This window comes from Saccostrea cucullata, unplaced genomic scaffold, assembly GCF_032062105.1.
Source record: "Saccostrea cucullata isolate Sc308-1 unplaced genomic scaffold, CSIRO_AGI_Scuc_v1 ctg503, whole genome shotgun sequence".
Taxonomy (NCBI): domain Eukaryota; kingdom Metazoa; phylum Mollusca; class Bivalvia; order Ostreida; family Ostreidae; genus Saccostrea; species Saccostrea cuccullata.
The window spans coordinates 223,625-250,000 of NW_026935642.1; the positions used below are offsets into that span (position 1 = coordinate 223,625).

The 26,376-nt window shown below is 32.8% G+C and overlaps 3 protein-coding genes across 3 annotated transcripts in view; 1 reads left to right on the plus strand and 2 right to left on the minus strand.

The window, feature by feature from the left end:
• Positions 1 to 262: 262 nt before the first annotated feature.
• Positions 263 to 8,439, minus strand: LOC134243477 (alpha-L-fucosidase-like). Its single transcript, XM_062725744.1, has 8 exons — positions 8,033 to 8,439; positions 7,783 to 7,889; positions 7,511 to 7,641; positions 7,250 to 7,383; positions 6,564 to 6,661; positions 3,305 to 3,437; positions 1,861 to 2,034; positions 263 to 1,507 (listed from the first exon to the last, which is right to left on the minus strand). The coding sequence occupies exons 1-8, from the start codon at positions 8,419 to 8,421 to the stop codon at positions 1,258 to 1,260; spliced, it is 1,416 nt and encodes a 471-aa protein (XP_062581728.1). The 5' UTR covers positions 8,422 to 8,439; the 3' UTR covers positions 263 to 1,257.
• Positions 8,440 to 8,646: 207 nt separating this feature from the next.
• LOC134243479 (polycomb protein suz12-like) lies at positions 8,647 to 18,209 on the minus strand. The gene is made up of 13 exons (XM_062725747.1): positions 18,024 to 18,209; positions 17,306 to 17,352; positions 15,920 to 15,984; positions 15,715 to 15,789; positions 15,405 to 15,451; positions 14,969 to 15,253; positions 14,604 to 14,800; positions 13,971 to 14,339; positions 13,675 to 13,838; positions 13,381 to 13,470; positions 12,962 to 13,067; positions 12,622 to 12,701; positions 8,647 to 10,949 (listed from the first exon to the last, which is right to left on the minus strand). The coding sequence occupies exons 1-13, from the start codon at positions 18,115 to 18,117 to the stop codon at positions 10,748 to 10,750; spliced, it is 1,821 nt and encodes a 606-aa protein (XP_062581731.1). The 5' UTR covers positions 18,118 to 18,209; the 3' UTR covers positions 8,647 to 10,747.
• A 250-nt stretch (positions 18,210 to 18,459) lies between these two features.
• Positions 18,460 to 26,376, plus strand: part of LOC134243484 (phospholipase B-like 1) — a 10,792-nt gene continuing 2,875 nt past the window's right edge. The window contains exons 1-8 of the mRNA XM_062725753.1: positions 18,460 to 18,573; positions 18,663 to 18,876; positions 20,999 to 21,221; positions 21,841 to 22,002; positions 22,204 to 22,348; positions 22,705 to 22,905; positions 23,143 to 23,283; positions 23,738 to 23,923. Coding sequence (XP_062581737.1) covers positions 18,489 to 18,573; positions 18,663 to 18,876; positions 20,999 to 21,221; positions 21,841 to 22,002; positions 22,204 to 22,348; positions 22,705 to 22,905; positions 23,143 to 23,283; positions 23,738 to 23,923 — 1,357 coding nt within the window. The 5' untranslated portion in view covers positions 18,460 to 18,488. The remainder of the gene's footprint in view (positions 18,574 to 18,662; positions 18,877 to 20,998; positions 21,222 to 21,840; positions 22,003 to 22,203; positions 22,349 to 22,704; positions 22,906 to 23,142; positions 23,284 to 23,737; positions 23,924 to 26,376) is intronic.

The following is a 26,376-nucleotide window of genomic DNA, read 5'->3' on the forward strand; positions in this document are numbered from 1 at the left end:
TAGGCTGAATGAAATAAAACTTAGGGACTCACTTGCCAATTGCTATTCATTTCTATTTGAACAACTGGATTGGATGGGGTAAGTAAAAGTATCCTGCAATCATTTGAAAATCCTGGAATTCAATGTTATTAAGGGAAATCATTTTTCTTAAGACTAACTGACTTTAACCAGCACTCCTCAAATGAAATTAGGGATGACAAAAAGACACTTGATCTTGGGTGGCCATTTTTCTGGCTGAATTGTTCATAAAATACTATTAAAATTAAATTTCTAATAAGAACTTTCATTTGTGTAGTTTTCAAGAACATCCATACATTATACATGTGATTGCTACACAAAACTTGTAACTTGCTTTCATGGTTCCTTCTCATAAAAAAAAGCTTGAATACATGAATCATATACCAAGTATTATTGTACTGAACATTTGTTCGGGAAGTTTGAACAAATAACATTTGACATTTGACATATATGAATATAAAAATAAAAGACTGAAGTCATATTTAAAAAATTCCTTTCTTTGTGTAGCACGATCATGGAATGTTTTCACAACAGTTTTATATTTATCATATACATGTATATGTATATAATCATGATAATAATACACAATACACATAAAAATACAAAGTACATTTGTAAATCCAAAAGTGTTCTTAGAGATTCTTAAAAAAGTATATAAATAACATTTACAAATGTACTTTACAATATGGCTATGCAGAAAAAATGAGTTCACAACTTTCTTTACAACCAAGTATATTGTACATGAAGATGCTATGAAATGAAAAATCTGTGTGAGGTAATACAATCGATCAACAAAAAATGAAGGAGGCAACACATGAACCAACACACAAACAGAATAAATATGGCACAGAAAAGGCTAAGTACAGTGTACATATTTTACATGTAGACTCAGTATCCAGTATAGTTCAGTGGTTAAAATATTACACAATTATATAATAACCTATTATATAAAATATTACACAATTATATAATAAACTATTATATAAAATATTACACTTGTAAGTAGGTACTATTATGCAAAAATTATGAAAGACTTCTAGCAGCTTATATAGTTAAACCACCCAAAGTTATAGTTTATATTGTATAAAATAAGTAAAAAAAATAATATTGTTTCATTCCTGAAATTTAAAATGAAAAATCTATACAAATAAATGTGAGCATATAAGCCTCATTAATTTTACCGACATCTAGTTGATGTTTAATCTCATTTTCAAACATATTTTTAAATTTATCGCCTCATCAAAAGTTTACAAGATTTTCCATTTTAATGACCCATGCCCATTGACAAGGCATCTTGTTTACAGGCAAGACGGGAAATTGAATATTCAAAACATAGGACTCGTATGACCATTTTAATGGATTTTCCACACCAATCATAGTGATCTTTGTGTTGGCCATGGTGCGAGGTCTCCCCAGATAGAGAAGGTTGTTCTCTGGCCAGAAAGTAACGATGGCATAGACAGCCTTCTCCTGTGTCCTTGTGGTGTACCTGAAACAAAAAATCATCGCATGCTGTGAAAATAAAATGAATCATGGAATGTATTTTTATGACAGTCTCACATATTAAGAGACTAATGAATTGTTTTATAATCAAGAATGTATACGGTACATTTTCTACGAAGCATTTAACTGAATATGTAGTTATAGAGCCTAGGGTACATGGGTCAGGAATACACAATTAAAACTATATTTTAAATCCATTTAAATAGTAGGAGGAAAACAAAGAACTTCCAAGAAGTCTTGATCAAATGATATCTTTTTAGCTGAGTAAGATATGAACACTATTGAAAACACCACCTCCTATGACAACAGATTTTACAGTGTCCACTCATCTTCACTCACCAGACTCCCTGAATGGTAACATTATCACTGTGTTCAATCCAGGGCCGGGTTTCATAAATGGCCTCCCCATTGACCTTGAGCCACTGACCCATTTGTCGGAGTCTCTCTTCAAAAACAGGAATGATAACTCCATCAGCCGTGGGTCCAACATTGATCAGGATATTCCCACCCTTACTACAAATGAATGAAATAAATTCAGTGTGAAATAATATATCAAGTATCTTGTATTCTTTAAAAAAAAATATACAAACCTTATAAATAACTAGAACTGTCCAATAGGGACAAATACCCCCCGCTGGGTTTTTCAGAGAAGGTGCCAATTCAAAAATACTTTATGGATCTAGAGGTGTTCACAATTTACTTACAAAAAATTTGCAGTGAAATATAATTGCTCATCATGTTTCTTAATGAATGAAACAAAGGTGCAACCAAACGAAACATCAATACTAATACATTGTAATTCCATTGTAACATTATTTTTTTTATTTAATTTTATTTCATTAAAGAAATATATTGCAATTAAGTGTTATGTCACTCTGCAAACTGATTGTTGAAAAAAATCATATTATACAAAATCAAATTAATCTTGATAACTTTATATCAAATTCATTTGAAAATAAAGAGCTGGTCATCCAGTAATGAAGTGCTTTGACAGACAATAAATTACAATTAAGAGAATAAGAGAAGAGAGATCTTTAATTCTTGTGCCTGATTCCCAGGAGATTACACATGGTTGATAATAAGATGCCTTAATGTTCAACTTCCCACACCAAACCCATTAATTTATCTTTAACTGGATGCATGTCCAGTCATTATTCCCAAGAGATAAATAAAATTACATTATCTTCTGTGCAATGTAAAAACTGTTTTTAACACTTGATGATGTTTCTTTTTTTAAAGTTTATATGAGTAGTTTTAAGCTGTAGTATTTTTGTACAGATATTCTAGATTCTATGTCTCAAACCTTATACATGAGCCCAAAATGAACAAGTCAATTAAAATAAAAAAATAAAACCTGTAAAATGCAAAAAAATGAACAAAAAGAGTTGAAAATTCCAATTGCACGCCTTCATATGGTGAATAATAAGTGTACAAATTTTCAGATTAATCCTTGCAATAGTTTCTGAGAAATGGTCCGGACAAAACCACAAAATAAAAATGAAAAAAACACCTGTAAAATTCAAAATAATAATCGAATCAAGATGAAAATATCAGGTGCACAACTTCATATGGTGAATAATATTTGTACAAGTTTTCAGACAAATCCTTCCAATAGTTTCTGAGTAATGGTCCGGACAAAATCTCGTCTACAGACAGACGGACATGGTGATTCCAATATACCCCCCCTAAACTTCATTTGCGGGGGGTATAATAAAAGGAACATTTTATCTTCTAAAAATAAAATTAACAGTCATTTTCACTGCATTCCAACATGTGTGTTTACCTAACCGTTTCTGCGATTTCAGCCAGTAATTCTTCTATTGTCATTACATCCTTTATATCCAATTTCCTTCTGTGAGTCCATGCTCTTTTGTCAACAGTCATACAGTTCTCCCATTTATGTTTTATGATCTTCCCTGGATAGATATCAAGAATACATTTCTGTGACTAAATTGACCTTAAACAATGTACCGGGGTACTGTAATCACTAATGTAAAGATATCAATAATTAAGTTCATTGTGGAACAAGTAACCTGAATGACACATAATCCCTGGGGCCCATTTTACTAAAGAACTTACAACTAAGACCAAAACTTTATTCTGTTTATAACTTTACAATTAACATTTTAATAATTGAAAATGGTTTGAATCTTTTTACAAAGGAATGTAAAAAGATGTTTAACAATAGCAATTTTAAACGAAATGATTTATTCTGCAAAATTTTTCAATCTACTAATTTTTTTGGTCTTATTCGTAAGTTCTTTTTTAACAGGCCCCAGAATTAAAGCTGTTCTGTATGAAAACTGACTTAAATACTTCAAAGATCTTGTAACATATTACATCACAGTGAAGGATTCAAGATGTATTTACCAGAGGCTCGTTTTACAAAAAGTCATAAATCGTAAGTCTTAAATTTTCCAATCAGAAGACATATCATAGGACTATTCAATGCACTTGTCCTAACTGCATGTCATAACTCCTAAATCATAACTTTCCTTGTAAGTCATATTCATATTGAAAATCTTTCAGGTGTGGAAGTGTGAAAATAAAGTTGGATACCGTGTGAAACCAAATGATGGATACTTTCATTTACCATAGTATCAATGACTTATGGAACAACTTTGAGACAAAACCTAGGACTTGAGAAAGCCTCTAAGTGGTCGTAGACTTGGAACAGTGAAAGTTACTCCATTTGATATACATACCAGGCTTGTATCTGTCGTTACATTACAGTGAGGGAATCTACATGATATACATACCAGGCTTGTATCTGTTATTATTTTACATTGTAGGATTCTACATGATATACATACCAGGCTTGTATCTGTCATTACATTACAGTGTAGGAATCTACATGATATACATACCAGGCTTGTATCTGTCGTTACATTACAGTGTAGGATTCTACATGATATACATACCAGGCTTGTATCTGTCATTACATTACAGTGTAGGATTCTTCATGATATACATACCAGGCTTGTATCTGTCATTACATTACATTGTAGGATTCTACATGATATACATAACAGGCTTGTATCTGTCATTACATTACATTACATTGTAGGATTCTACATGATATACATACCAGGCTTGTATCTGTCATTACATTACATTACAGTGTAGGAATCTACATGATATACATAACAGGCTTGTATCTGGCATTACATTACATTGTAGGCATAATATGAAAATACCAGGCTTGTATCTGTCATTACATTACATTAGCGTTGTATTGTAAATAAAAATACCGGCTTGTAACTGTCATTACATTACATTACAGTGTAAATTTACATGATATACATACCAGGCTTGTATTTTATGTACATTACATTACAGTGTAGGATTAAAACTAATATTTTCATAATATGCACAAATATTTTTTTTACACACCAGGCTTGTATCTGTCATTACAGTTCCAGTGTAAGATTCTACAGGGTGTGAAATAAATCCAGGCTTGTATCGCCTGCCCATTACATTTACATTTCACATTCTACATGATATACATACCAGGCTTGTATCTTTCATTACATTACAGTGTAGGATTCTACATGATATACATACCAGGCTTGTACCTGTCGTTACATTACAGTGTAGGAATCTACATGATATACATACCAGGCTTGTATCTGTCATTACATTACAGTGTAGGAATCTACATGATATACATACCAGGCTTGTATCTGTCATTACATTACATTACAGTGTAGGATTCTACATGATATACATACCAGGCTTGTATCTGTCATTACATTACAGTGTAGGAATCTACATGATATACATACCAGGCTTGTATCTGTCGTTACATTACAGTGTAGGAATCTACATGATATACATACCAGGCTTGTATCTGTCGTTACATTACAGTGTAGGATTCTACATGATATACATACCAGGCTTGTATCTGTCATTACATTACAGTGTAGGAATCTACATGATATACATACCAGGCTTGTATCTGTCATTACAATACAGTGTAGGAATCTACATGATATACATACCAGGCTTGTATCTGTCATTACATTACATTACAGTGTAGGAATCTACATGATATACATACCAGGCTTGTATCTGTTGTTACATTACATTGTAGGAATCTACATGATATACATACCAGGCTTGTATCTGTCATTACAATACAGTGTAGGAATCTACATGATATACATACCAGGCTTGTATCTGTCGTTACATTACAGTGTAGGAATCTACATGATATACATACCAGGCTTGTATCTGTCATTATATTACATTACAGTGTAGGATTCTACATGATATACAAACCAGGCTTTTATCTGTCATTACATTACATTACAGTGTAGGAATCTACATGATATACATACCAGGCTTGTACCTGTTGTTACATTACAGTGTAAGATTCTACATGATTTACATACCAGGCTTGTATCTGTCGTTACATTACAGTGTAGGATTCTACATGATATACATACCAGGCTTGTATCTGTCATTACATTACAGTGTAGGATTCTACATGATATACATACCAGGCTTGTATCTGTCATTACATTACAGTGTAGGATTCTACATGATATACATACCAGGCTTGTATCTGTCGTTACATTACAGTGTAAGATTCTACATGATATACATACCAGGCTTGTATCTGTTGTTACATTACAGTGTAGGATTCTACATGATATACATACCAGGCTTGTACCTGTTGTTACATTACAGTGTAATATTCTACATGATATACATACCAGGCTTGTATCTGTCGTTACATTACAGTGTAAGAATCTACATGATTTACATACCAGGCTTGTATCTGTCGTTACATTACAGTGTAGGATTCTACATGATATACATACCAGGCTTGTATCTGTCGTTACATTACAGTGTAGGATTCTACATGATATACATACCAGGCTTGTATCTGTCGTTACATTACAGTGTAAGATTCTACATGATATACATACCAGGCTTGTATCTGTCGTTACATTACAGTGTAAGATTCTACATGATTTACATACCAGGCTTGTATCTGTCGTTACATTACAGTGTAAGATTCTACATGATATACATACCAGGCTTGTATCTGTCGTTACAGTTCCAGAATCCACCGTGGTGACACCGAGCATCCTTCCCCCATCTGTCATTTACCACCACTGAGTCCTTTACAGGGCTTAAATTAATACAACAAAAAAAACTTTCAAACAGAAAAAATCCTAAATATTAATATTGAAATTCACTTAAAAGCAAGATCCAGCATGGATGTAGAGGTAATATTTATTTCCTATATAGCTTGTAACATGAGCTTTGATTGGTTAATACAGAGTTGGGTGTAAATTTCCGTGCACCCGACTTGAGCTGGGGGAATAAATAAAACCTGATGTCACAATGCATACTTTCTCTCTGATAAAAACCAAATAACATGACATCACGATGCATTGTAGTACATAGTTATCTTATCGATAGATTGAGACACAGTTGATTAGACTGATGTTTACAAAGAATTTTTTTGGGCACGTAGGAAATAAATTCGTTATCCAGGTCCAATCAAGGGTGTACAAGGATTTACCCGGGGTTGTATTCCATACACCCTTCGGACTCAGGGTGTATATATGGAATAAAACCTGGGATAAATCCCAGTACACCCTTTTGACTCAGAACCTGCATAACTAATAATGGACAGCAAACTATGGTTATGATAATAAATTTATACTTTGTTTATAAAATAAGTTCTTCGTTGAGAATTTAAAAAGTAATGTACCTGTCATTGTACAGCCAGGCCAGGAACTCTGTAGCATTCCAGTATGTACTGTTTTCATTCCAGTCTCCATCTGACCAGACAACCTCAGGTTTATATCTGTTGACAAGCTCATACAGCTCAGGTAAGGCCTTAGTCTACAAAACACAAACTTAATGTGGTCAGGTTTATATCTGTTTACAAGCTCGTACAACTCATTAGCAAGACAAAATTTTAGCTCCACTCAATACCTTTTAATTTTATTCAGTTCTTTGTTAGACTTACCCTGACATAGTTCTGTGTTTTGTATTTGTTGGCCACATCTTGAAGATACACAGGATTATAGAACTCAAAGAGAGAATGGTAAACTCCAAAGTGAATGTCTGTCCTGTTCCTTATAGAGTCTGCCAGGGCACCTGTTAAAGAAATTAGTTTTGTCAGAAATGTATTTTTTACAATTTTAATTAATTTTTTTTGACATAACTGAAAATAATTGTTCAATTTCTTTTTTTTTATCAAACCATAAGTGGTTAAGTGTTGACATTTATTTTTGTTACCAACAAGGTCCCTGTGTGGTCCCACATCATAAGCATTCCAATTCCAAGAGACAGATGACGGCCAAAGTGTGAACCCTTCATGATGCTTTGTCACCAGTACGACATACCTGCATGACAATATTAATATTGTTAAACAAATTAGCAGAGAAGTTATAAAAGGATTTTATACATTACAAATCATTTTCAGCGAAATTACACAATCTTGGCAAAACTGGTACAATTATATACATGTAGTAAAATCTCTACTAACTTTGCACCCGACGCCTGGAAGATATCAGCCCAGATGTCAGGATCATAAAATGTGGCATGGAATTCAGGGGCAAAATCAGCATAAGTAAAATCAGGAGGATAGTTGTCTTTCATAAATTTCAATACGGCTGGGTCTTTGTTCGTTTTCCATTCAAACCAAAACCAAGCGTTTTCAAATGCAGGTACAGAGAAAACGCCCCAGTGAAGAAAGATTCCGATTTTTGATTTGTCATACCAATCTGGTAATGGTCTAGAGTCTATTGATTTCCAGTTCGGTTCATATTTTATCGAAATCGCTACATAGAAATGAATGAATACGATGAAAATTATAGAAGACTTCATTTCTGTCCACCAGCTCTTTTGTTTCACATGATCTACTTTCACTTTCATCCAAGTCCGATAACTCTATCAGATTTGTCCTCACTGAAGAAATCTACATTTATGTGAACTGAAATACGTCAATATTCTATGCTTTCAAAACACCTTGTGGTTTTGAATTCGTTATTTAAATTATTTTAATCATTCTTGATGAACAGTTGTAATTGATGAAAGATACAGCTTGTGTCTATTTTTTTTTCTCATATTCAAAATCTAGAGGAAGAAGGAAGAAATAAATTGTTCAGATGACAATTTTATTTATTTTCACAAAATACATGCTTGCTGCACAAATCCATATAATACATGTAACACAATTCACAGAAAAAATAGATATTTTTCGTATTTCAGAGACATGCACACTTTATTTCTGACAACTAATTGCAATACGAATAACAATTAATCATTTTATAAGCATAAAATTTCAAGTGTTAAAAAATCATGAGGGAGATTGTAATAAATGATAGATTTTAAATCTGATTTATCATGTATAATCATGATAATGTTAAGTTGATTCAACAATGGCCTCTATACACGATAACAGGTTTCAACATCACAGGGAATTGATAACATAATTAAGTCTATATATATCACTGACAACACTAGTTATATGTCATTGTACTTCATAAAATTGTGCATACAACACTGAATCTTCAAATCTTAAACAGTACCTCAGAAAGTCTCTTTCTTGAACCCCCCCCCCCCCAAACAGGTAACAATAAATTAAGAAGGCACATTAAGCCAGATCTGTAGTTCCAACCAAAATTGTTGTTCTAATTTCAATACCTTAAAAATAACAAGTTCAACTGCCAATAGCAAAAAGGACATTTAAGCTTCACAACTTTCTTGAAATAAAATCACATCAGCAGAAATGTGTGAACCCCATCATAACTTTATTTCTGAAACTTATTGCCCCTAGATCAATCCATCCTTTGAAATAGACTGATTCAAACCTAAGACTCAATGCTTCAAATACAGATAGTTTGGAATGTACAATGTAGTTCTTAAAAATACATGCAGGTGTTGTACTACAGACTCTTTCAATAATGTATATGCTATAAATACATGTTTTTTTTTCTTTTCTTTTCTTTTAATAAATTACAAAATTAAGAATGAGTTTGCCCAACATATTGGTACATGTATGTACTTTTAATACATCTTAGTTCTTGTCTGGTCCTTACCCTTTAGGGCAGCGTATGAGTTGAATGACTCTACAACTTAATTTACAACTGTCTATAATACAATTGTAATATTTAATTGAAATTATATTAGTTCTTCAATATCTGAAGTTACATACATATACATGTACAACATATGAAATGCACATTTAATTCATTTCAATATTTTTGAAATTTTGAGTTAAAATACAACTGGTAAATATATTCGTTATTATTTACTCAATGCCCAGTACCTGCTTTGAAGATGGTACATTTGGAGTAAGTGAGCTTTACAGAACTGACCTGTTTATTTGGGATCCCTGATTATTTTTCCTGATTTGATGCATAGGGAAGAGGAAAATAACCCTGAGTAGATGGTAAATGTGAATTCATTTCACAACATAACCTTTACAAATTTTAAACACCTACACATGTACATAAAAGAAACACAGCACAAAAATGTTTCTTCATATTCATTCTATAAATTAACAAATACACATCATTTATCAATAAATTTTTATATATATTATAGGAAATTTGGAAAATAACATGACTTAGTTATGACTTCGTTAGTATAATACATGTACTTTAAAAACTGTAATTGCAATGTAAGCACAATCAGAAATATTTGATAAATCAAAAACATGATAGTATAATAATATTTAGTTATCACTACTCCTCCTCTGATATTGTTCATAAAATATTGTTTTCCAATTCCTCGAATAATAAATTAAGTTGCCTATGTATAAAGGTCTATAAGTGTACACACTGAAAATACATGTTAGGATGGAATGTTCACAAGATATATTTCATGAAGTTCCACTTGAATTTGATATGAAGGATGGCATACATATCTAAATAAGTACTACATTATATATTTGATTCTAGATTTTTTTTGTTGTCACACATATCCTTGATTTGTTTAAAACAGATTAGTGTAATATCATTCAATTTCCTGTAATTTTTACTGGAACCATTGATAATCACGGATGCCCTTAAAACAGATGACTTTAAGATTAATTTGAGGTGGACGGAAATATTTTTTTCGTATCTAATGTCACCGCTTTCTAAAAATTAATCTTAAAAATCCATTAGAGAGATGGATTTCAACATAAATACAGATCTAGTTAATAAATACAGATCTCAACTGTTATAAATTATATACATGTATATCTTTCTTATTCTCAGGATCTATGGATGTAATCATCTACTTCATCCAGAAGTCTCATTGTCTTGTGAACTACATCTGGACGAATCAAGCTGAAGTCAAACATGTTGACCATGTGGACCAGAAAGTTTTTGTTGAGATTTTTCTTGATTAGTTCCACTCCATGTTCCCGTACAAACGAGTAACATGCCTCTGGGATCTGACAGTCCGAAATGAAACTAAAAACAGAAAGTATATGCACCTTAATACAAACAAATCAAAACAAAATTCTGTGACATCATTACTTTTGAAAATTTTATCAGGAAAATAGCAAAACAGATATTTAACATAATATTACCGTAATTTTCGGGTCATAGGTTGATGGGGTATATAGGTCGAAAGGCTCATTTTCAGCCTTAATTTTTGAAAAATCCTAAGATAGGACGAACTTACTATATAGGACGAGGCTTTGTTACCCGTTTTCTAAAGATTCTTACGCAGATACAACGTATCAGAACAGGTTAACCTCTATAATTACCGGGGTAATTCCGTGAGATGAACGTATCAAGAAAACAAACAGGTATTTTAATGAGTACAGCATTTAAATAAAGTTTGAATAAAAAAAAAATGTAGTTAAAACTTCGTTGAATTGTGTTACTACTTATTTTTCTCCAACTTGCCTGTTCAATGCCTCCGTAGTTTCATACTGTTGTTAAACCAGAGGCATAAATAACACGTAAACACGTTCTTATTTTACAGCTATAATTCGGGAAATATCCGAGAACAAAGAATAATAATTCTGATTTCAGAACAACTTGGACACATTCCTAATATATTTTATTCAGACATTATTTACCGGTGGACGACAATGTCCGCCATTTTCAGTTTTGTTCTTCAAGGATTTGCTAAAACCCGCAAACGACCATTGAATGTATATATAAAGCAACAGTAAAGAATTGAAATAATATTACCACGCTATAAGTTTAATTATATATTTAATTGAGAGTACCGGTACATTCACAAGTTGACAGTCATTATGAATTTCATGGCTTTGTTTGTTCAATGATGTGTAACACTAATACCCTATAACGGCACGTGGATTTGCTAATCATGCCCTGAGGGTATTAAACCAACACAGGTGTTAAAACCTTTGCGTGTACACACAGTGTAGATCCTTTTATCTGTGAGACAATAAAAATTCTGTTAGAAGCCAATCTTTGTATAGCGCTAATTCGTTTGACCGGTATTATAATTAAATAAAATTTAAAAAAAATATATAGTAATGACTATCGGTTTATTTGGTAATTAAATTTAGGAATTGACAGGCAACAATTTATTTCACTCATTTTACACATAAATAAATATAAGACTGTCACAATAAAAAAAATTAATACTATTTCAATTTATCAATCTACTAATAAATGGTAAAACACTACAGTTGTGATCTTGAAAAAATTTCCGTATTTTAATTACTTTTAGTAAACGGTAGCGACTTCCTAACTTCACAAGATGGCTTCCGCATGATGGCAATGGATAAACACGTTGAGGAATTATTTACTTGATGAAGCACAGTTTTTTCCTTTTTCATCAACGGATATGTAATGGAATTTACTTTGTAAGAAAGCTATAAAATAAATATTTTATTGTTTACCTGGGCATTAATTTTTCTGCGTAAAATAATGAAAAAAGTTATGAAAGAAGCACAGATTTGCTTTGAAATTGACGTAAATTTTAGTGATTTTGAGGCATTTTTCGTAAACTTGAGCCTTAGAAAGGTCGAATTCGTATATTGGTCGACCTCAGCGGTTCTGAGAAAAAAAGTATCGACCTATAATCCAAAAATTACGGTATACTCAAGAAAACCGATAACTTTTAGCTACATATTTTTGAAGATGGAAAAAAGAGACTTACTTGTATTTCATGACATGAAGATTCCACAACTTCATCAACTCCTTCTCACCCTCATTAACATCAGTAAATTCATCAATCATCTGTTTAATAAACATTACATATAAATCAAGTACTAGTAAATTTGTACTACTTTGTTATACTAAAAAAAACGAGAAATAAATTGTGAAAAAAAGGCTTTTAAACATTTACAAGCAAGTATACCTGCTTCAAATCTTTAACATTTTCAATATACACGTTTAGTAAAGAACATGTAGTTTTAGTGTTAAGACAGCCAATCTTCAGTAGAATTTTGTGTCAGCTCTTCTTATATTTGTATTGTTTCTAATGAAGATAATCTTACATTGACGGTTTTCTGTCGGAGCCAAATTGGGTCGGTTTCTTCCTCACTGTCTACATCTATTTCCTGTGGTCGAATGACCTCTGATGTCATAGTGTGGTAATACAGCCTTAAACAACAAGAATAGACATAACCCAAATCTGTACTGACAAGTTTATACAGCAAAACTCGTTTATAACAAAGTCACCGGGACCTATCAAATTACTTCGCTATATCCGTAATTCATTATATCCGTATAAGATATTCATTAAATTTATATAGATGGGGATCCAAGATGACTTCGCTATATCTGTGAATTCGCAATATCCATGTTCGTACTAAATGAGTTTTTCTGTAGTGAATACATTGTACATGTATTTTTTAGTAATGTCGCTCTATCTCGCACAAATACATGTACTATTTTCACATAATGCATTACACACCTGTTGTGACCCTGCATGAACTGTCTGTTGATCTGTATGTCATTTTCAGGTTCCATGAACTCAGTCAATGACTGTGCAGGTCTCTTTGGTCTGAAATCCAAGACTATATGATCAGTATATACTCTGTACACATAATAATGTCTATATTTATACATTTCATTTGAAACATTCTTGGAGTGCATATATTAATTTTCTATCATCAATTTTCTATCCATTTACATTTCACACAGAGAAGTTTACATGGGTTTCTGATTAACATCTTCCCGATTCTCCTTTTATCAAACTGTGGATTACCTATATACGAGCACTTGTGTGACAGGGGTTCTCCGTACAGGTCCATTGCGTCTAAATGCGTAACCAATATCAACATTGCTGTAGAGATTTTGGGGATTCCCTGCATACGATCCATCATAGCGCTCATTAATTGTAACATCTATCCTCACACCCTTATGATGTGGCTAAAATGAAAACTAAAATATATTAATCTGCAAGTCCTGTACTTTTTCTTCATAGATGGTAGTTAAATCATTGATATGTCCTCCAGAAAATCATTAGCTGTATATAATACATGTACCAATAATGAATCTTACCACAGAAATAAAATTAAATCGAGCATGACAGAGTCTGAGATGTTTGAGAAGTCCATATAAATGGATGCAGTTGAGTGCACACCAAGGACAACGAAGGTCATCCCGAGCCTCGTTCTGGTGGCGAGTACTGTTGTTGTAGAGAAACTGGTAAAATACACGCTGCCTTTTCTTTGGAGTGCTTTGTTCCTCCTCTTTTGAGATGGTCCCTGAGTTGAGGGGAACTTGTGCGAGTCTGTTGTCCATTATGTACTGTGTATGAGTATCTGAAGCCCCTGAGTTGATTGAGCTGTCTGGTTTACCATTAATGGTCCAGTCTATAGAGCACTTGAGTGTGGGATGAAAGTTAAACACCTCAAAAGCCTGAACATGCTGAAAAAGGAAAAACCTGAATCAGAATCAATGCACAGTAACAGTATACAGAGAAACACACTTATAATGAAGTGGACAATTAATTCTTCTGATATTCCAATACCTCGAGTCCTAAAATACATGTATCTCAGTTTATTTATCAATCCCATCAAGTCTAAGATAATGAGGTTCGACTCCACATATACAATCATGAAAATAATCATTCTACAATTTTAATGTATATTTCAAGGAAATATATACTACAGTGTACAATTGCTAATTTACCTTGCCATTCATGACTGTTTCCCAGGATGCATTCTTAAAGTCTGCCCCCTGTTCATGTAAAACAAACTCATAGTCCCCATTGACTAGATGACATTTCTTGTTTCTATCCAAGATGACCACCTCTGTGCTAAAAACTGGCTTTTCAATACCATCTGGAGCAAACTGACCATTTCTTCTCTTTTTATTTGGTAGTTCTTCTAAAACATTTCATAATGGTATAAAAAATATAACAAGGACTTTATACAGAGGATCTTACTTATGAAATGAACACTATTTAAGTTATGAGCTACTAGATGGATGGACATAATTAAATGCCACATCGCAATACACCCTATTAGATTAATAAAAAAAACCCCAAAAGTTACCATCAGTTGAGTCTATGTTTCCATTGCACTGCCCGTTGACCATACCATGTTTTGGTGAGGTGTTGACACTGAGACACAGTATGAGAGGTTTGACGGGTAAGATGTGATTGTTGTTGAAGCATTCATGGGAGATGGTGAATGGTTCTGGACTCTCTTCTCTGCTGGGGTTGACAGGAACCTGGAGGGTCTTTAAGGAGGTCTTCGTCACCGAGGTCACTGATCCACCCCGCCGCTTCTCACACACCTGGAGGAGGGATACTTCTACATCCACCGTGTCATTACTCTCTATAAATCAGAAGAAAAATATACACTGATACTCTGAATTCCGTAAAACAGAATATCACACTTATGAAGTTTCTTTTAATTTTAATAATGATCATTCTGCATTTTAAACACTATTTTTCCTCAAACAAAGGGTTGACTTTAACATATTTACCATCCTCACAAAAGTACCCAGCAATTCTTAAATTTAAGGACTTTGTTCTGAAAAACAAAATAATTTCTACCCTACTTATTTCATACTTTATGAAAAAAAAAATCTATATATAATTTTTTTCCTTTACTTGGTCAATGAAAGTAAAGACAAATAATAAATAAATTTATGATGAAAAGTTTATCAATTCATTCAGAAAAGAAGCTTAATAATGAATATCATAAGAAAAATTATGAATCACACATCACATATGATAAGTTGAATGACTTAATTTTGTACTTCAAGTATAACTTTCAGACTATCCAAATCATACTTCTCTGTTTTAGTGGAAGTTTTCTGTTTATCATCTGTGATTGTCTTCAGTATGGAGTTTACATCAAAGCTTTTTCTGAAAAAAAAACCAAACTACTGTAAGCAAGATATCTTTGATATAAAAATCAGTATCCTTCAACCTTTGAAAATATAGTTCATCTTGTTGGTTCACCTATTTCTTTTTATGCTATAGACAAATGACATACCTCTTAGAATTGCCTACTGATCTTCTTTCTTTCATGTAAGTCAATGTTCTATGCAGAATAATTGGCTGAAAAATAAATGCAGAAATGTAAGCAATAATTTTGAATTAGTAGATAATCTGATTTATACAAACACTGTGGAACCTTCAGATATGGAAAGATGTACATTACAATTGTAATTAATTTTGATGAAATAATACCTAGTCTTATACAGCTGTTAGGCCATATAAAATTAATCTTTAGATTCTCATCCCCGCCCGCCCCTCGCAAAATGTCCCGCCCCGATGTTTTTTATTTTGATTTTTGGGTATTTTCATGTATTTTTATTCAGTAAGAATTAGGTTCAAAGTTTAGGAGTTATCTCCCGTCTGTATTAAAAGTCGCGTGTCGATATTTATAGCAAAAACGCCATGTAAAGAATGGAGAAAAATCGGCAATAAAAGCAGTTTAAATGTGTAAGGAAAAGATAATTTGTCAGCATAGAGAAGGCAGAGAAGAAAAAATAGCATAAACACATATAGATACCATCACTGGCAGGAGCAAGTATGTAGAGAGATTGAAACTAAGTAAAAATAGATGAGGAAAATGACACCTGGTCAAGTTATATATAACGATCTCCAGCTGTGTGACTTTGCTTTGAAATAAAAAAAAATCTACAACATCGTAGACAGACTTAAGAGAAGGCCTAGATTTTTCAGTAGAATAATTATTAGAACATTTATATAGTTTTTGCAAAATAAGAAGTCACGCATACACAATTTATTGGTATCCCTACCTCATTTTGTTCAGGGTGTGTACTTGATAATTTGTTAATTAACAATAAATATTTAATTGTTAAAGCAAAAATTTTCTTTAAATATTTAAAAGAATATGAAAAGAATTAAATCTATTCATATTTGCGTTAAGGTAATGAAAAAAAATGTGTACGGGAAGTCCATTGTTTTGTTGATACTTAGGCCTATATACAAATTAACAATTATAAAAAATAAAAAATAAAATCCGCCCACCCGCCCCAATTTTTTAGCAAATTAGGATGAGAATCTAAAGATTAATTTTACCTGGCCTTAAATTTAAGATTTTATCAGAACTCACACATTTCAATTCAGATACAAAGTGTTCCTTTAAGTGATTATAAATATTACCGTAAATCTGGAAATTTTTGCTGTAGATAAATTTTTAGCAAATTTGCGAGTTCATTGCATTTGCAAAAATATTTTTCTTAAAAATAAATCACCAATAGGAAAATGTAAGCAAAAATTATGAAATGTAAAAATTAATCAACAGCATTTTGACCCGAATTCGCAAATTAAAATCAATGTAAAAATTTCCAGATTTACGGTATTTAAATAATGCTATTCTCAATCTCAATCTATACGATATTCTACTTACAGAAATTTGATGTCTGGTTCTTAGATAGCGATAAATCTGTGTTGGTTCTGAAAAACACAGATTAAGAATTTTATAATCTGGTTTGAAAATGGAAATCTATGCAAATGCAATCAGCTTCATCAATATATTATTCTCGGAGCGCGGAGGAAGTATACTTCTTCTTAACAATGTACATGTACGTTCTTGATACCAAGCAGAAAATGTGTCTTTTATTTAGTGTTCCAGGTAAGCGGAAAATTATTTAGATAACTAAACTGATTTTTTGACACTCTATGTGAATTACAACAATAAAAGTGCACAAATACAGACAGGTTGTGCAGTAAATTCAACTTTTTTTGTGTTGTATATATAAAATCCCAAAACATCCCTTCAAACAATTATTTTTCCGACTACTTCGTAATTGATTCTTCTATGTACAGGCCTTTTAATGTGTCATATCATTGACATACCATAAGTATAATTTAAATATAAAGTTACATGCCATTTACACTGATTTAGTGATGGTGTTGACGATGCAGTTTTAAACAACTGACCCAGAAAAAAACAAAAATTAAAAAGATGAAGTTGTTGGTACATTTGATTTTTTTCCATAAATGAGATAACAGCATTCTAAAATGACCAAAAGGGATAAGGAAACTTTTATAGATCAAGAAACATATCACTGATAGATGTAGACCACAGCATTCACCACCTGTCTACAACCACAAAAGCGATTTACTTTCAAATGCCTTCAAGAACTGTTCTCGATCGGCTGCTTCCGTCTGGGCGTCCACAACGGGAGTATTCTCCCTGGGCCGCTTTTTCGATTTCATCTTTGATCACACCAATGATCTTTCGTTCACTTCCCTTTCGCGGGAACAACACACACAAAAAGCCGAAACAGAGGCGCGTCTATCATCGAAGATTTGACGTCACAACTTGTGAGAAAAGTAGGCCGTCTCAAAACTTATTTTTTTCAAATAGCATTAAAGCTAAGTTGAAGCTAAATAATTATCATATTTCTCATTATATAGGAACTTTATTAATGGATATTGTATTCAAAGTGAAAACAAATGTTCTAAGCGTCTTATTTCGACAAAAACAACAATTTCTTTCAAGAATTATTCGTACAAGTTGTTTATTATTACTCGTGATCATATAAAGTCACATGACAACCATATGACTCTACTTTCAACTTGAAAAAATGGAAAACAGTCGTGCGATTTGGAAGTATTGGAAAGCTTTCATTTTATGTGTTTTTCTTCAGTTATCAGTTTATGGGTCAAATGGTAGCATATTTTTCCACATTTGAAACACAGGCTTAAAATTAAAAGCGATTTTACTGATAGAAATTTAAAAACAAAAACTTTTTTTTCAGGAGAATACACTTACGGAACTGTCACATGTAAAGACCAGAAATGTTCATACCGGCCAAATGTTTTGGACTTTAAGGGAACGGCCTGTGGTACCTATAATGACACGCTAATTCAGACAGGATGGGGGATCCTGGATATTGTTGGTGGGCAGGGAAATGATGAAGACCTGGACATCATGTTTGGTGCAGGATATCTAGAGGGCGTCTTCACTGCAGAGTAAGTACATTGATACTGTTCAATTAGCTGCACAACTACATCTTTCCAAGTCAAGAGTTTCTGATGGCCTTTGCTTTACATTTTCAGTCCAGTCCAATACGAAAATTCGTAATATTACGGAAAAACGTAAGATTATGAGAAAGCGTAATATTACAAGTTATCGTAATATAATACTTTGCTACCCACCACTCAATTTCTTGCAATGCTTGAATTTGTCTTGGATTACGAAAACTCGTAATATAGTCTCTTACATCTGCTATATTACGCGTATTCGTAATTTAACTACATTACGAAAAATTGTAATATAAGTTTTATATTACGATAACTTGTAATATTACGCTTTCTCGTAATCTTACGTTTTTTCGTAATATTACGAATTTTCGTATTGGACTGGACTGATTATGTGGAGCGGAGCAGGTCAGAATCTCTTGACTTGGAACGATGCTCAACTGTTTAGCGTTATGGTTTTATAAATTAATCTTTGACCATAATGCTACAAATGCTGTAATACAAAATTGTGCAATTTATGGCTCAAGATTTTTTGTGCACTGTTTGGGGGTCAATTTCAACATTGGTAAATCATCTACGTACCTTTCCCTCCATAATTCTAGAAACATTTTGAAAAATAAATATGTATATTTTATACACCTCCCAATCCTTTATAATTGTTTCTACGAGTTATAAAGAACTATATGCGGTATATTGCATATGTTTGCCCCCACAAAAGTCAAATTTTGAAAACTTCCTGAAATGTGCTGAATTTAATAAATTGTACGAGAAATATAAGTTAACAGAAAATATTATAGTTCCAGAGCAGTGTATTCACAATTTCTGTTTTTATGACGTCACAAACTAGTCCGATTTTATATCCTTTTTCAAAAGAGGACAAAATGGACAAAATTTCAACAATTTAAGCTTTAGAATTTATAGAGCGCATGTGTGTTCAGGAACAATATTGACATATTTCATTGATAATATCATTCTACACATTATATCAAAATATTAATCCTGAACACACATGCGCTCGGTGACTTTTATTTAAAATATCGACGAAATATGTACATTTTTCTGCAAAATTCATAAAAAGCTGAAATTTACGTCATATTTGTGACGTCATTATGTACATATGACGTCATTACTTATGAAATTATTCAGTGCTTTGAAGTCAGCATATACTCCCCTGTTTAAGGACTTAATTAAATATTACTCCATCAAAGTTTGATTTTGGGGGGCAAATGTTGGTTAATACCGCATATAGTTCTTTGCTTAAATTAGAATTTTCTGAAATATTCCCTCGTACAATTCAAATCAAGCAAGTTTATCGCTTGTAGATTTGACTTTTAAATGTTATGAGGTCGATAAAATATACAGAAAGGTTTAAGAATGTGTCTGGAATTAGGGGGTAAAAGGTACTAGATGATTTACCAATCTGTTGGAAAGTAGAGAAGTTCTCCAAACAGTGTGTAAAAAACCTTGTGCTGTAAATTGCACATTTTTTGCATTACAGAATTTGTAGGATTATGGTTTAAGACTATAATATTTTAAACCATAACACTACAGTTCTGCAGCAAGTGTTTAATGTGAAATTTAAAAATAATTTTATATAATATAGATCTATTTATAATAATTATTTTTATCTCACCGTGCTCACCAGAGTAAAAGGCAGAGATGACCTTTTTCTGGTCACAATTCCTACATTGTGTGTTGTTGGTCACACCATCTTCCAAGGGGAGATAATTAAGAAAAAATAAGATAAGTTAAAGTCCTGTCAGGGCCAAGGCTGAGTCAATGCTGTTAATGATTTCTGTGACAAAAATATTTAGGGTAGGAGAATTTTTACATTTAGCAGTGAACTGTCAGAACAAATAATTCAATTGTAAGAATTCTTGTCTAAAGTTTAGGGAGTTGGGTTTAAAAATATTTTAATTTTTCTTTTGTAACTTTGTTGTTGGGTAAAATGATTAAATTCAATCACTACAATATATGGTATGTCCTGGTGTGTACTGCTTCTATTATTATTTAGGGTGTCAAATGTAGCAATTAAGCTCTCTGTGAGCAGCTTGGCAAAATTTGCCATTGGAGTCACTTAACTGCAGAAATTAATCTACGCAGTTTATTTCAGGAGAATTTGGCAGCATTACCAGAATTTGAAGGATTTTTTCTTGAGTCAAAGAAAAGAAGATGTGGTGAAGAATCTTGCAAAATGGTTTGATCAACAGAACATGTGGATGAGGAGTATGATCAAAAAGAGTTCAAATGATCCCCTGTGGAGGCATGTAGGTCTCATTATGGCACAGTTTGATGGACTGGTAGCTGGATATAAGTCAGTGGCAAAGTCTGGACAGGTAATCAGCTGATATGATATAAGTAGCCTGAGAGAGGAGACTTTTCTCACTGCATGTTTTTATACATCAGTTCAATACATGTACAATTTGGGGTTATCAAAAAGTTCTTGGACTGATGCGATAAAATAAATACTATGTAGTCTGTGCTTACAGAATTTATAATTAACATAAAACAACAGAAGTTTATGAAATCTTGAAAATTTTAGCTTGATACCTTGAACTAGAAAAGATGATTCTACTTAATGTGTTAAATTTCTTTGATATGCCTATAAAGCAGTTTTAATTTAGTTCACAAACATTTTGAAAACCCATCCTATGTACATGTATGGAGTTTCATATGTTTCACAATGAAATAATATGTTGCCTTGCTGACATTGTCAACTATGCATCTTTGTAGGAAAGTTTATTGTTTTTCAGAAGAACAAATAAGGTCAAGATAATTATATACATGTATAGAATTTTCAAGATGGCACATCTTATCTTACCTGTTGACTCTACCAGTATATTCAAACACTGTCTTGAGAGTTTACAAATAAATACTTCATCAAATAAGTTCCTGTCTGTAACACTTCATGGCTTTGGTTTATTAATTATTGGTACATACTCCCTTGCTCTACAGGATCTGGATGTTTTTGCTTTCCAAGTGTTGAATGGGGCTGGTGACCTGCTTGACCTGCTGAATGTCCTTGACCCGTCCTCAGCGGCAGACTGGACCAAGATGACCCACAGCCAGGTTCTGTCTTATGTACAGGACAGGGGCATGTGTTCAGCTCTTATCAAGGTGGGACTGCGATTCAGTGTCATAGGTGTCTTAATATTGCTTAAATAGTTAAAAAGGTTGGTTGTCTTTATACAATGTGCAGTTTATAAAAGCTAGCGTATAGAGTGGACTAGTTTGGTAAGTGGTATAACAAGCTTTATTTCCATGTAGTATTATGGTTATAAATTTTCCTGTAGTTTGTATGATTGTTACTACATACAGGTACTTGGGGCCTATGAGGATGTCTTCATGTCCCATTCCAGCTGGTTTGTGTACCAGGCTACCATGAGAATTTACAAACATTATAACTTTAATGTAAGGGATCCAGCCACATCAGCAAAAAGAACTTCATTTTCCAGCTATCCAGGTAACTTTTTATTTTGCTGTATAGGAAGAAATTTCAGCGAGGTTTCAATTTTGGCATTTTTAACAAGGATGTTGAGATCACTAAATTTAAATTTCTTAAAAAATTTATTCCATTTTAGGGGTTACCGTTATCTTTCTATGCACTAAGAAATCCCTAAAATTACTTCTCACTGAAATTTAAAACATTGTACTAATTTTTAGGGAATATTTGCTATCAACCCCCCAGTAATTATACATTTTGTTAAAAATCCCATTTATACACACTACAGTATTTTAAATTACACTTATACAACCTAGAAGAAGTCTTGTTAAAAATCTTTGTCAACTGCAAATATCAGCTTAGCCTTTGCATTTCAGGATTTTTGGAATCCTTGGATGATTTTTATCACATGAGCAGCAAGATGGTCATGTTGCAGACCACCAATAATGTCTTCAACAAAACGCTGTACAATTATGTCAAACCTGAGTCCCTGTTTGCCTGGCAGCGGGTTCGAGTAGCAAACATGATGGCTAATGGTGGAGAAGAGTGGGCCAAAATAATGGCTCAGTTTAACTCAGGTTAGTATCATTGCTGTTGTGGATGATGGCAGTGGTGGTAAAGGGGGGGTTATATGGTAAAACATTTATAGGCAAGATTATTTTAAGGCAATGATCAACTTCTGCTGGAATATATGGCCAAATGATACTGTTGCACGAACTTGTTATTTTGCATCCACATTGAAAGAACTTTAATAACATGTATATAGACTACATATTCAAAGCATTTATTTTTGTTCAATTTCTTGTTCAATTTAGGCACCTACAATAATCAATACATGATAATTGATCTAAAGAAAATTCATCTGAAATCAGCCATAGAGGATGATGCATTATGGGTAGTTGAACAGATTCCCTCTCTCGTAGAAGCTGGAGACCAGTCTGCCATTCTAAGAACAGGTATCAGAAAATAATTATACATGTACATGTATATCGACACACTGATTAGTAATTTCAGTCGGTTTGTTCATACAAAAAAAATGGAAAATATTCATACATGTACATTTATATGTTATGGAAAAATTGTGCAATATTTATTATGCAATATTGATTATGAAGAAGAATTTATGCTTTGCACATTACAGATAAGATGATTTTATTTTCCAATTTTGGACCCAGAAGGCATACAAACTTTTAAGAACTATAAGTAGGCCCTAAGAAAGCAATTTCAGTTTAGTGGGGTATTTTCAGTGTTGGGGGCACTATCAGCTACCCAAAATATATTTGTGCAAAGAGCATAAATAAATTTCAAGGAAAAAATTAGTTGAATTTATTTCCTTTGCAAATAAGATATTGACTGTAGCAACATGAATTTAATGTTTATACCTAAAATATGCTTTTAATTTAATTCTAGGTTACTGGGCATCCTATAATGTTCCATTCTTTGAGAAAGTCTACAACCTGAGTGGGTATCCAGAAGTGGTGGAAAAGATGGGGACAGACTTCTCCTACCAACTGGCCCCCCGAGCCAAGATATTCAGGAGAGACGAGGGCAAAGTTCTGGATCTGCCGTCCATGAAACACATTATGAGATACAATGGTAAGCTTTGCCAGTTTGTCTGCTCAGAATCAAGGGTTAAAGCTACATGTACATTAACTATACCAATAACATACACTGTAAACATGCATGCATAAAATTAGTATGCTTAGTAGATTCAGTGCAGTTGTAAATTAGCACTTGTAAGTCTTTAAAAATGGCAGGTATTAGTTCTAATCATATATAAGTGTGTACCTGGTACATGAAATAGCAGAAAAAAGCAGTGAAAAAAGGCTAAAATATTACTGTTAATAGAAATAGCTCTACAGTACATGTAAGTCATAAATTAAATTTGATGATAGATTGTCTTGTCAGTACACAAATGTGATTTTGCATGATCATTGAAATAATAACAATGATATATAGGAGATATTCAATATTTGGACTAGTTTGATAATGGAATTTAATTCATGAGTGGGACAGAATTTTTTAATTTTCAGACCGGAGTGCAAAGCATGAGTAAAAATATGCGAAAATTCTGCCTCATGGGTGAAGTAAATCCCTTATCCAACTATAAGTACAAAACATTGAATTTTCTGCTTATTACACTTCAGTCTTTGATTTTCCTTTTGTTCTGTCTTTTAATTTGTAATATTATACTTTCATGTAAATTACTTGAATCTGATTCGTCGAGAAACATTTGATAAAAAACACTACTACCCGCTGAATAATGAAGCCACGCCCTCCTGCATAGCAACAGTCAACATTGCTTGACGACGGGTGGTATAACAAAAAATAGCGACTGCGCTGAATTTATGCGCGCACGGTTCACTGTAACATGTTTTTGTATAAAACATTCAGTATAATATAATAAATATTGCATGTAGTAGAGTGTAACATTGAAAATTTTCACCCCTCGAAAACCATTGTCAACCTCGGCTGCGCCTCGGTTGACAGTGGTTTTCTTGGGGTGAAAATTATCAATGTTACATTCAACTACATGCAATATTTATATAATGCAGTCTTATAGGCAGTGATTTATCATAGCTTAGCAATTCCAAGATTGAAAATTATAAACCTTGATTTTAATAACAATTTTTAACAAGAGGCAAATGGGCCATATTCCTCACCTGAGCACATAGAAATCAATTCAGTTTTGAGAAGGTTAAATATCAAAGTGGTTCCCAGATGTGTATGTGGGGGATGGGGGGGATTTGAACAAATATGATGAATAATAGCTTTGCTGTTCTTAAAAAAGAATTTTTTATTGATTTATTCTTTATATTTTATTTCTTTGTACATGTATAACTATGATCCCCTGTTATGGTCCCTTTATACTCCTGGGGTCATGATTTGATCAAATTTGAATCTACATTGTTACCTGCAGAGGATATGCTTTTATTTTATGATGAACAATCAAGGTTTAGTTTTTCTTTGAGAAAAAAATAAGATTTTAAAAGATTTTTTTCTTTGCAAAGTTGTTTGATCATACAGTCGTTTGGCCAGTTCCGGATTTTGGCCAGTTCCGAATAATTAGTAATTTAAGGACTGGTAATTAATAAATTCAACGGTGTAAAAGTAAATTAATTTCTATGGTAATAAGGCTTATTTATGATTGTTTGAATTATGTGAAGTTTTGATTTTTTGCCCTCGGTTTGGTTTCGTTATCGTACTTGAAACAGTCGACATACTTTTACAATGCAACAAATCTGAATCACCGCGACGCGTAAGTCTGCAGAAAAACCTCTGTAGATACATTAATTTTTCACATAAAACCACGTTCCAGGTATCAAAAGTAAGATTGATATGTACTCTAACATATACTAAAAACTTCTCAAAAATAAATATTTAGAACACTGTAAGATATTGAAATATTTTCGTGCTCTTATTTTACCAGTTCCGAATACCCATTTTAAACACTATTATAAATTCACTCTTCGTTGTTTTCTTCATTGTAAACGTGACTTATTATACCCCCGCTGGAAAAACAGGAAGAAGGGGTATATACTAATGGGATGTTTGTCCATCCATCCGTCTCTACGTCCGCCCGTCCGTCTGTCTGTACGTCCGCCCGTCTGATATACTCTTGGGTATCCATTTCTTATCCGCAACCCCTCTTCTACCACTAAATGAAGTTTAATGAGGCTTCACAGAATTTAATGATTCTTTCACAGAGTCTTTGTTTAACAGTACCAAAGTGCACCTATTTTATTTTTAGATCAGGCACATAATTCGGGCTCACTGAGAAAAACATAAATACTGCCATTTTTTGTAATATTGAAAGGTATATCCATCTCTTATCCGCAAATCCTCCTATACCACTGAATAAGATTTAATGATACTTTCACAGCTTCTTTATTATATTGTGACATTGTTACCTTTTATTTTACTATTTGATCTGACACTTATTCCGGGTCTCCCAGAGCAAAACATGGATTTTCTCATAAATAATCATAAAGGAGGTGTGGGGTATCATTAAAATGAGCTCAGTGCCCACAGTACCTCTAGTTTCTCTT